The following is a 12,379-nucleotide window of genomic DNA, read 5'->3' as shown; positions in this document are numbered from 1 at the left end:
TGAAAGAGAAGGAGGAAGTAGAGGGGTGATATGCAGGGTGGAAGGAGGAGGAACAGGCTGGGGGATAGGAGCAGAAGTGGACAGGGACAGACTTGGGAGATTTGAGCAGAGGGGGACAGAAGCAGGGGAGACAAGTAGAAGGAAACAGGGACAAAAGAATCTGTAACAGCCACAGAACACTCCCCTACAGAACCCAAAACTGAACTCAGGATTCCCAAGTCCCAACATTCCTCTGTCCTCAGCAAACAGCTGGCAAACTCACTGATAAAAATCTGTATCTCATCCCCCCCAGTGACTGGCCCACAGTCTACCAGGAACTGAGATACCTCAAATGGTAGAGATCTGTGGTGAGGATTTAAAAGTGGAATCCTAGTGGTAAACCACATATGGATTAATATGGTTCCATATGGAGCTTGTTTTTTTCCCCATTTGCTTTTTTAAAAACCTAGGAAATTACACGTAAGATAAACTATGTTTAAAGATTGTAAAGATTCAACCCAAAAGCTAGGAAATGCCAGAACTCAGACTGACCATGCAACCTTAATTCAGCCCTCTTATGTTTATACATTTTTATAGCCTTTAATTACATGATCACATACTTTTTTCCTACAAGACCTCTGCCTCATTCAGTGCACAAGATGGATGTTGCTCAGGGTATTGTAGTAAACAAGTCTGTTTTCTGCAGGAAATTGGAAGGTGCATAGTGAATGAGGCAGCAACTTCAGGAGGATGATCTTGTAGTTAAAATACCTGAATACCATGATGAAAGAGTAGAATTCTACTCTTTCATCTACCCTCCATAGTTACCCACTAGTTTCATAGTTTGTGTGTTCCTCCTTTTCTGGATGCCCAACTTGAGACACCAGGGGCCTGATTTGCATAAGTGCTGATCTCTTTAAACTGAAGTTAATTGGAGTTGTGCTTTGAACAGGATACGAAGTGCTAATTATGCTGAAAAAAAACCCAGCCCCTAGATATCTCAAGTTAAGCAAAATTAGCAGACCTTACAATTTTGGTCTAAAATATCTCTGACTCCGTTCCCCATCTGTAAATGGAACTAATACACCTCTACCCCGATATAATTCGACCCGACATAACACGAATTCAGATATAACACAGTAAAGCAGCGCTCTGGGGGGGCGGGGCTGCGTGCTCCGGCGGATCAAAGCAAGTTCGATATAACACGGTTTCACCTATAACGCGGTAAGATTTTTTGGCTCCCGAGGACAGCGTTATATCGGGGTAGAGGTGTACCACCATATAATCTCGCAGGCATGCTGTGCGGATAAATCCATTCATGTTTGTAAAGCACTCAGATGTTATGGGGATGAGCACCCAAAAAAAAGCCCATGAGGAAATTAATAATTCTGTAGTCAGTGCAGGGTTTGGATAGCGTGCAGTAAACAAGATACAGAGCCACACACTGAATGACGATAAAAAGAAATATTGAATAGCTGTTTTATCTATTTTCTGAGCATTGTCCATCTTATGTAGTGAATGAGTCGGGGTCCCATGAAAACAACAGTATGTAATCATGTAATTAAAAATAGTATCATAATGCACCCAACGGGGCTCTATTAAGGTTGCACAGGCAGCCATAAATCTACAACTTCCTAACTTTTGTTTTTATATTCTTCAGCCAAAGATATTCTGGTACAAGAACAAAGTGGATCTCTCTGGAGATGCCAAGTATCGTATGTTCAGTAAGCAAGGGGTATTGACCCTGGAGATCCGAAAGCCCAGTCCCTTTGATGGAGGCTTTTACACCTGTAAAGCTGTGAATGAATGTGGTGAAGCTGAAATAGAGTGCAGATTGGATGTTAGAGGTAATCAGATTTCTGTAGACAATATTCTCCTTTAAATGAATGGATAATTAATTTCTCCAAAAATCATAGCTTCCCTTTAAGCAAAAATTGTTGATATCTGGGGAGGCAGAAGCTAAAGTTCATTGAATAAGTGAATGTCTCCATAGGAACAGGTGAAAATATGGTAGAATTCTGTGGTAGAACTTTGTTATATGTTAGGTACTATAGGACAAGAAGACAGGAAGCTATTAAGCTCCCATAGTTGTTAATATTCCAGAAGAAGGCAGAAGACATTAGCAGGGGCGGCTCTATGTTTTTTGCTGCCCCAAGCACGGCAGTCAGGCGGCCTTCGGCGGCATCCCTGCGGGCGGTCACGTGGATTCGGCGGCGTTTCTGCAGGTGATCTGCCGGTCCCGCGACTTCGGTGTACCCGCCACCAAATTGCCGCCGAAACCTGACTGCCGTCCTCACAGCCACCGGCAGGCCATCCCCCAGGCACGCGCTTGCTGCGCTGGTGCCTGGAGCCGCCCCTGGACATTGGAATGAGTGTCATAAGTTGAATTAATAAACAGTATGCTGTGGACAACAGCACTGTCCTATAGACCAGGGCTTCTCAAACTTCATTGCACTGCGACCAGCTTCTGACAACAAAAATAACTAGATAACCCCAGGAAGGGGGTTCAAAACCTGAGCCCGCCCGAGCCCTGCGGGGGGGCACCAAAGCTGAAGCCTGAGCCCCACCACCCAGGGCAGGGGACCAAAGCTGAAGCCCAGGGCTGAAGCCGAAGCCTGAGCTCCACCGCCCAGCGCTGACGCCCTTGGGCTTTGGCCCCAGGCGGTGGGGCTCGGGCTTCGGCCCCGGGCCCCAGCAAGTCTAACATCAGCCCTAGCAACCCCATTAAAACGGGGTCACGACCCACAGTTTGAGAACCGCTGCTATAGACAATATTCTACATTTCAAAACTGAAATTCCTGAGACTCAAAAGTGATGAGATACAATAGCTGTCAAAAATATGTAAATATAAGGTCTTACTTTACAAGCAATTATAAAAGAGGATATTGATCACTTATTTTCACTACTAGCTGAAGTCAGACAAATGCTTACACTGCAAAAGGGAACATTTTAGGCTAAATATTGTTAGAAAAACCATAATAAGAGTTGTAGAGTACTATGAGCATGCATGACGCTTTGCATACAAATAAACTTCAGAAACAGAACAAACTGCCAACAAGGACGCGTGTAGAATAGCTATTGGTGGAGATGTGCCTTCTGTACAGGGAGATTGACTTCTTCCAATCCAAATGATATTGCATCATTCGAAATTGTTGTGTACAAACAAAAAAGCTAGAAAACATATGGTGCAACTATGTTCCAATATAAGGACAAAAAGTTGGTAATCTGAATACAATAGCAACCAGAGTAACTGTAGTTCATCTCAATGGAGAAAGTAATTAGTGTTCTTTTTAAAACTAATAATAATATGGCCCGAGAAGAAAAAGGTGGTATATGGCCACTAGAGAGAAGGTCACTCTCTTCACAGGTAGTTGCAGTAGAAAGCATTTTAGTGACAGAACATTTGAAAATGAATGCACATGACCGAGTTAAATGTTTGGAGGCATATAAGAGGAGTACTCCCTGTTAAATTGAAATTTTAAGTCCTCTTTTTCTTGGAGTCTGTCTTGGGCATATTAAATCTCCCCATGATTGTGCAGGAAAAAATGACCACTGTAAAATTCTCTCTCTCTCTCTCACCCACCCCCCATCCTCTTTTTAAGCTTTAATTAGTGTCATGTCTTAATTTTGCAGTTCAGCTTCTATGGTGTGTCTCACTGTCTTTTAATTCTTTTACCTCCTCCAGCACCTCAGTAAAACTCTAAACCTTAGTTCACCAGCAATTCAAGGTATGAATCAAAATGACTTAAGGAAAATATTTAGTTAGCATTCGGTAAAATAATGATGAATAATAGCTGGGTAGATAGAAAACTGGTCCATGCAGAGCCATTTATGAAAATCCAGAGTTTATGGGTCAATCAGTAAGATTTTTTTTTTTTTTAAATCACTGCATTTAAATCATATTCCTGCAAAGTGCCTTTTTTGGACTCCCATTCAAGTTAAAAGGCATTGAAGGCTCTCCTGCCCCTCACAGGCTTAAACAATTTGTAAGGATAATGGAATGATCCTACTGGAGCATTTCCTTTTTAATTCACTGAAAGTTGTTTGTGTAGGAGAACCACAGCAGTGGTTTGATGTGCACCCCTAATTAGTACAAGGCTAATTTGTAACAGTGTCTGGATGTAGTAGTTTAAGAATCATGTTAAGTTTAAAAATTGTTGTTCATACATATATCTGAAAGTGTACAATGCACTTTATGACAACCATTTCATTTTTAAAAGTTTAAACATCACACTTTTTTGTGACCAACCTCTCGCTTTCTCTCTCTCTTCTCTTTCTGTCTCAGGTGGTGTTGGGGTTGGAATTTGAAAAGAAGGAAAGGAAAAAAGAAAAAAAAATGAATAAATGCGTAGACCCATGTACACCCAAAGCTCTGCTAATCTTTAAGTGTCATTTAATGGGGGAGGAAGATGTCCTGTTTAGCTACACAGTTTCACATATTTCCCTTCTCAGAATTTTTGAAGTGTTATTGTCCCTAATAACCATGCAGGGGAAATAGAAATATTTTCCCCATTAACACTAGAGATTCTCCTTTAGGACAGAAACATTAAAGCTAAATACAAAACTGATCCACCACCCCTCAGGTATGAAGTGAGCACAAACACTAACATCAACTCTCCAATGCTAAAATAAATCCTCTCTTTTTCCTCTGTCACTTTCAGAATTCTAAAATTCCTGATAGGATACTTGTATTGCTCAGAAATATTACAGATAGGAAAATCCTAGCAGGTCATTTGTTCTAGTGCTTCAACTTTATCACCCCACAGGACCCTAGATAAAAGAGAGACCTCACAGGGGTCTCTTTCCTCTTCCAACCTCCAACACCTGATTCTCAAAATGTTTATGTCTGTGGACTCAAGAAGGCCTCTACAGATCCCAGCTTGTCCACGGAACACTATTTGAGAATATCTGGTCTAGGCTATCGCACTGCTTGCTGTACATAAGATAGTCCCTGCTAACTATTCACTAATCATCTTCTGGTTTGGTAAATTACACTAGCATGAACTCCTGTTTTTCAGATGTTACTACAACACATCATGAAAGAACTCAAATTCAAAACTAGCTTTCTGTCTCAGGAGAGATGTTGAAAAATGCAGTCAGGAAGTAAAGCATACAAGACTATTTCAAACCACAAAGCTTATGATGAATTCAGCAAAAGCTTATTTTAATTTTGTATCATTTGTGGTTTTTCAAAGTTTATAAACTATTTTTACATGTTTTTCCAGACAGTTATGTTCTTCAGTTAGGTTTTTGAATTTGTTTAAAAAAAAAAAAAAAAAAAAACCACACCGCCCTCTTGCTCCAACAGAGTCTCCTGCTTCTAACTTGCTAGTTTTCACTGTGTACTCTTTTTCAGCTTATTGTGGTAATTAGAAGTCCCTGACTTGGTATTACTCTCCTTTTACACTGGTGTGAAAAGAGAAGGCAGGGAGAGGAAACCCATCCAGGAAGTGAGGCTTTATCAAAGAACTACATCAGTTTCTTCATATTAATACTCAGTGCTCCTGTTCTCCCCTCTAAGATGTACTGCTCTTGATGGATGGGTATTTCTGACTCAGCAGATTGATTGTACTACACTGTGAAGTGCATCTTCATAATAAAGATACCTGTGCAGTGACAGCTGGATTAAGCAGTATTTTATTCACATATCAGAACACGGAGGGATGTATAAGCAACCACAATTCCCCTAAAACAAGAGGTGCTTTTATGGTATCTCCTATGAACTTTATTACTATTTGTTGGAGTTAGAAAACTTCAATTAAAAATATTATACAAAAATATTTACATTTTCCCATTTTCTGACCAGCTCTCTTATTTATCTGAATCTACTAGATACCAGACATACAAATTGAGACATTCCATGTCATAAAGAACTTACAAACGGAATGTAAAGTGGACTCAAACCATCACCTCTGGCAACCATATTGACAGCATCTGTAGAAAAGAAAGGACTAAATTATAAACAGCAGCTTAACCTTTTAGCCTGAAAGAAGTCAAAGTGCTTTACGAACTGTGTTAATTAATATTTGAAAGGTGCTCTGAATTATTGTTTTGGAGAAGTAGTAAACTCATGCTATATTTTAGCACAAGATTAAAAAGAACTCACAAAACTAACTCATGGTCCTGAAGAAGATGGCACTTTCCCATTGAATTCTTATCTGCTGACTATACTCATACTGATTTAATGAAAGACAAGGGAATGTTCACTCACTATGACAGCTCCATCAGCAGTGGCAAGAAATGCATTTCCCTTAACACTTTCATCAGAGATATGTGTTTGTACTGTGACAAAGTTCCTCTTCTATCTTGGTGGGTCCTGCACTTATTGGTGAATTTTCTTGCCTCAGAGATTCACCATGTGGGTTGAGGAACAGCCCAGAGACCTTCCCCTCTGGAAGAACCCACAGTCCAGGTCAATTGGGAGGTTTGGGGGGAACCCAGGCCCACCCTCTACTCCAGGTTCCAGCCCAGGGCCCTGTGGACTGCAGCTGTCTATAGTGCCTCCTGTAGCAGCTGCATGACAGCTACAACTCCCTGGGCTACTTCCCCATGGCCTCCTCCAAACACCTTCCTTAGTCTCACCACAGGACCTTCCTCCTGGTGTCTGATAACGCTTGTGCTCCTCAGTCCTCCAGCAGCACACGCACACCCTCTCAGCTCCTTGTACCTCTTGCTCCCAGCTCCTCACGCTCACACCACAAACTGAAGTGAGCTCCTTTTAAAACTCAGGTGCCCTGATTAGCCTGCCTTAATTGATTCTAGCAGCTTCTTCTTAATTGGCTCCAGGTGTCCTAATTAGCCTGCCTGCCTGAACTGGTTCTAGCAGGTTCCTGATTACGCTAGTGCAGCCCCTGCTCTGGTCACTCAGGGAACAGAAACTACTCATCCAGTGACCAGTATATTTGCCCTTTACCAGACTCCTGTACCCCACTGGTCTAGGTCTGTCACAGTACCTACACAACATCTTCATGAAATTCCACTATATAAATGTCAGACTACAAAATTCAGATAACTCAGATACCAGTGATAGTACTTTCCAATGGCGTAAGACAAAAAGACAGCCAAACCTGCTCTGCGCCTGATGGCCTCACCATCTAGTACATGTGAAGTCTAGAAACTAATGATAGCTAGTGCATAGTCTCCTTTAACTAAGTTGGTTGAGCTGCTGCCTTTGGATTTTCAGTTCCTGGGGTACAAAACCAAATTGGGATGGGTTACTCAAGCAATTTTTAGTGGCTCTTCTTAAGATAATGCAGTTCTATGACAAGGCAGACATGAAATAGCATTTGCTTGTGAAAGTCTCAAACAATAATAGGGGGCAAATTTAACAGTGATCCAAATGGGTTAAAATAAGTAGACATCATAATATAGTTAAGTTTCAAAAAGCAAAATATTGATTTTAATACCAAAATGCTGGCCACTCCTCAGACTGAAAAATACTGCCAGCTTGATGCTAGTTTAAGCACTGACTGACATGCCATGTCTACCCACACATCACAAACCTAGTTAGCTAAGGAAATATCATACCCACATTCCACTACCACCATTCACCACAGACTACTTCCAGCAACGGAACCACATAGAACAATTTACTGACAAACGGCCTCCTGTGTGCAAATCAAGACTGACATCCTGTAGTCCCTCTGAATGTCTGGGGAATTGCTCCTCCACCCCGCCCGCCAGACAACAATTCCCCTTCCATTCACTCCTTTCTTCTATTTAAAACTATTAGATAAAGCAATGGTTTTTACAATACAGAGGTAAAGTTCCTGTGCATTCTACTTTCTATTAAATATTGTCAAGGACAGAGCGAGGCATTTCTTTGTTCTCACTGATGACCTTTTACTTTGGACACTACTCATGAAACACAATATAGACAATTGAAAATTCATCCTAAAAATTAAGTAACGCATCTATTTATCTACCCTGTGGTTTATTTGTATTTCTAAAGCACCTAGCACCATGCTATTTAGGTGGCTAAGTGCAACATCCATTGTCGTCAATGGCACCATTAAAACCGGGCGGGCCAGGCACGTCCCCCAGCGGGAGGGGCAGGGCGGGGCCCCGCGTGAGTACCCAGGAAGGGCGGGAAGCTGGCCAGGGCGCGGGAATCAAGACGGTTCCTCACCTCGCTCAGCCTCCTTGTGACGGGCGGGGCCAGGGGACCTTGGGTGTTCGTGTTCCCGGGGGGGGTCCCCCTGCCCACGCTCCCCGGAGAGGCGCCTGGAGATAGCGCGCGCCCCCTATAGGCGAAAGACCGCAGCCAATCAGTACCCCAAGCCGCAAGCCAGAACGCCGCAGAAACGGGGGCTGCGCATGCGCCTAAACGACACCGCGGCAACCAGGCGGCCGCGGCTCGCGCCGGGGAGCGGGTCTGTGCGTGCGCCTCGAGGACATCACCTCAGGGCGGGGCTGACTCGTTAGAACTAGAGGGACTGCGCAAAGTGAACGAGGAGGGGGGCGTGCGCGCGATCCCCATGACAGAGGCCGTTCGAACAGCCGCGTGGGACAGCCTCACACTCCAGCCCCTCCCCGGTCATCCAGGGCTTCCTCGGCCCCACCCTCACCCTTGCGATCAAAAATAGTCAAGGCCCCTGTTAATGCTGCAGACAAGAAAGCTGGGGCCTCCCCTGCCCCACCAAGCCTGGACCCTAAGCCCACCAATACCTAAATTCTGTGAACCCGGGACTGGCTCTCCCTTGTGGAGAACGGGCCAGGACTCTTCCATCAGGAAATGCAGAAAGCAGCCTCCACTTTAAACCATTCTTGCATTGATTGTTCCTGTAGTCAAGGTTTCCAGGTGCCCATGACTGGTGCTGGACAGGTCACCCACAGCCTGTTATGACCAGAAGCCTTGAAGGGCTTGAGAAAGTTTTTAATAGTGTATATTGGGTTAGTGTTCAGAGACCCCAACCCTGGCCAGTGTCCCATACGGACAAATGTAAAAAGATGAGGCTTCTGACCTCGCTTAGATAGTGAAAGAAACAAAAGTCTTTCCTAACAGTCTAGTACAGAAATATGGGAAGGAAAGTAGAATGAAGGAGATGGAAACTGAGATACAGGGAAGGTTCATGTTAGTAACAGTTTGAAGCTGATTAACATCACTCATGGGTTAGTAGCAAGATTCTAGCGACAGGCGACAGCCTCCTGAGTGGGCCCTTCCAGAGATGGGTGACAGCCTCATGCAGTGGGGGGTGGGCGCCTTGGGCAAGCAACTGGGGGTGTCCCGTTTTCTCTTTGGGAAATATGGTCACCCTGCAACTCCCAACCGCCATGGGTGGAGGGGAGCGCCCCTGCAGCTTCCAGCTGCCGCAGACAGAGGGGGTACCCCACAGCTCCCAGCCCGGGGGAAACCATGGGCCCGCAGCAGCAAAAGTCACGGACAGGTCACAGCTTCCGTGAATTTTTGTTTTTTGCCCGTGACCTGTCCGTGACTTTTACTAAAAATAACCATGACAAAATCTTAGCCTTCATTCTGAACACAGTTTTCAATGCACCACATGGGACAACCTGCAAAGGCAATACTAGTTGACTCTAAATTCAATGTAAGTGCAAACTTATGCTCTGGAACCCCTTCCTTGTCTTCTGTAAGAATCTCTGCAAGAGCTGAGGCTTCCCCCATTGCTGCTCCGAGTCATCTTCCAGGCTGCTGTGGAAACATTATCAGGCATTGTTTACTTTGGGCTGTTCCCCACAGTGGTTGCCTTTCTGGGCTCCAGGGCCTGGTCTTGACACTTAATTTCTCAGAATTTATCTTAAGCATGTCACCTTGGTACTCCAATGTTCTAGTGTTGTGGTGTGTCATTAATTTTCAGTATGCTGTTAGTTTGCTTAGCCCCTCAGGAAGGAAGACTGCTCTGCAATTTCAAACCATATCCATTCAGGAGGACAGCACTGATAATGGACAAACATTTCTACTGTGGAGACAACCACCAAGTGCAGGGATTTCATATTTGCCTGCAAATCTGAGCCAGACAGTGACACAGACATATGCAGACACACTCACTTAGACATTTAAAATGGAATTCGTGTGTTCACAAAAAGCCAATCCTGCAACATGCCAAGAGCCTCCTATGTAACAAGTTCAGTAAAAACTAATATCATTTTGTATTCGCAGAACTGGGTTCAAACAATTAACTGAACCTTTTTAGCAGATCAGATTTTATTTACTGCCCAGGTGCTAAAACTGTTCATGCTGCATTTTTACTGACGTACTAAATATATGATGGTACCTGGAAGGGAAATGGCAACTGTGATTGGTTGGGGGAGGATTAGATCTAGATTTTTCATCCTCTTTCCCTTTAAGCAAAATTCTAAATTTCCCTTCAAAATATAAAAATAGGACTTTTTAAAAAAAAAATGTGTGACATTTTAAAGTTTCTGAAATTAAAACTTGACGCATTCCCTGACTTACTAGTGGAGTTCCCATGTACCTCCTACCCCACCCCTCAGATGCAGTCTCCTGTGTGTAAGTCCTTTCCTGCAGACAAGCACAGAGACAACTTGTTCTTCATCTCAAGGTGACCCTCCTAAATGTCCCTTACTGCCAAGTCGGAGCTGATAGCTCTACATAAGAGGGTGTCAAACCAAATTTGATATCGTAATGAGTTCCTATCCAATCTCTGCTGTACTACAGAACTAAGAAAATGATAGCTGGAGGGAGTCCTCTTCCTGTGTCCAAGTCCTGAAAATCACACTGAAATGCTGACACCTGCAGCCGTCCTGGAAAGCTGAGGTGAGGTGCAGTGGTAAGACAAATGCTGCTGTTTAGGGTTTCATCTTACTTAAACCTTCAGTGTTGTACTAGAGAGAAAAGATGGGTTCTTTATGGATTCTCTGAACAGCTTCTCTGTGTGTTGAACCCTTGACATATTTCAGGCTGGTGTACAATTGACAAAGAAATTAAGGCTCCCTGACTATTACTCTGAGGCCATGAATTGACACCTTAGCCCTTTTTTGTTACTCATAATTTTTTATTAGTTTCTGATGGTGTGACCAGAATTACATTGCAACTAATTAAAAATGTCTTAGGATGTGCACACTCCCATCAGGGCCCCTTTGTGTTATATGCTGTACAAATACACAGTATAATACAGTCCCTTATTAAGATGAGTTTGTCATCTGTATTCAGAACCCCTACAGTAATATTGCTCAATAAAGAGAACCTAAAGGAGAAAACTATCCAGGTAAAAAGAGCTTCCAAAGGTTTTAGGCAGTAGTGACATAAGTACCCTTCTTTTCTTAGTATTAGCTATGATATACATAAAGAGGCCTTCAGCACTGCATCCAGTAGGACACATTAGCACTGCCAGTGGGAAGACAAAAGATGGATAAACTAAGGTCTTCTAGGAGAATCAACACGTTGCAGGCAGTAGCAAATGAACTTAGCTAAGCAGCATGAAAGACATTTACTTTGGAATATCCAAACTTTTTACTGAGGGGGCAAACCTATATTGCCAAGAGAATAATTGCTTCCCTGCAGTGATGCCCCTAACTGATTCTTCAAGATCAGTTATAGGTCATATGAGTTACTGCTTGGAACTGACAGTACATTAGTCCCAAACAGTCCTGAGTGGAATAACCACCAGCTAAAGAAAAATTGGTCCTTTTTATAACAATAATGGATATTTGGTCCCCTATGTACAAGCATTGGTGGGCACCTTAAATATGAATGATTAATTTACAATATTAGCAACTAAAGCACTATGTCCAAGGTAAGTCTGAAGCAGGAGGAGGGAGGAAACCATCCTCTACACTTCCTCCAGTCACAGAACACAATTTCCCTGAGAAGAGAAAATATGAAAATAATGAAATTAAGAGATGTAAGTGTGTACTGGCATTTGAAGGATGTAAAGATGCTCTTCTGGTTAAGGCAAAAGACAGAGTAAAAAAAAATTGTGTTCTAGTCTCTGCCACAGACATGCTCAGGGCTCAATCCCATTGAAGTCAATAGGAATGCCACCATTTACTTCAATGAGTGCAGGATCAGACCTTAAGTGCCTCCGTTTCTTCACCAGTAAAAGGAGGATAATACTCAACTCACAGGGGTTTTGTGAGGCTAAATTAATGTTTGTAAATGCTTTGAGATTCTTGGATGAATGAGGCTAGAGAAGGGCAAAGCATTATTAAACACTAAGAAGGGAGGGGAATTGTTTAGGATTATCCACAGTAGTATAGCTAGGAGTAATAAGAAAAGAGCATGTCTTCACTAGCAATGTTAAAGCGCTGGTCTCCCAGTGCTCTAAAAAAACCACCCGCACGAGGGGAATAGCTACAGTGCTGGGAGCACGGCTCCAAGCGCTGGTGCACTGTCTACACTAACAACAAGGAGTCTGGTGGCACCTTAAAGACTAACAGATTTATTTGGGTATAAGCTTTCGTGGGTAAAAACCTCACTTCT

General features: G+C 43.1%; 1 protein-coding gene across 3 annotated transcripts in view; it reads left to right on the top strand.

Moving 5' to 3' along the window:
- MYBPC3 (myosin binding protein C, cardiac) overlaps nucleotides 1-5,252 on the top strand; it is a 106,464-nt gene extending 101,212 nt beyond the window's left edge. The window contains exons 31-33 of one of the 3 annotated variants that reach the window (XM_029911504.1): nucleotides 1,640-1,826; nucleotides 3,665-3,707; nucleotides 4,265-4,299. In XM_029911504.1, the coding sequence (XP_029767364.1) occupies nucleotides 1,640-1,826; nucleotides 3,665-3,675 (198 nt within the window). In that variant the 3' untranslated portion in view covers nucleotides 3,676-3,707; nucleotides 4,265-4,299. Of the gene's footprint in view, nucleotides 1-1,639; nucleotides 1,827-3,664; nucleotides 3,766-4,264 lie in introns of those variants that run through there. The other 2 variants (XM_029911506.1, XM_029911505.1) reach the window with 2 other exon arrangements.
- Nucleotides 5,253-12,379: the final 7,127 nt, after the last annotated feature.

The sequence above is a fragment of the Terrapene carolina genome, unplaced genomic scaffold (assembly GCF_002925995.2).
Source record: "Terrapene carolina triunguis isolate 2854851 unplaced genomic scaffold, T_m_triunguis-2.0 Scaffold96, whole genome shotgun sequence".
Lineage (NCBI taxonomy): Eukaryota > Metazoa > Chordata > Testudines > Emydidae > Terrapene > Terrapene triunguis.
Note: the sequence above shows the minus strand (reverse complement) of the source record. Positions and strands in the feature narration are given on the sequence as shown.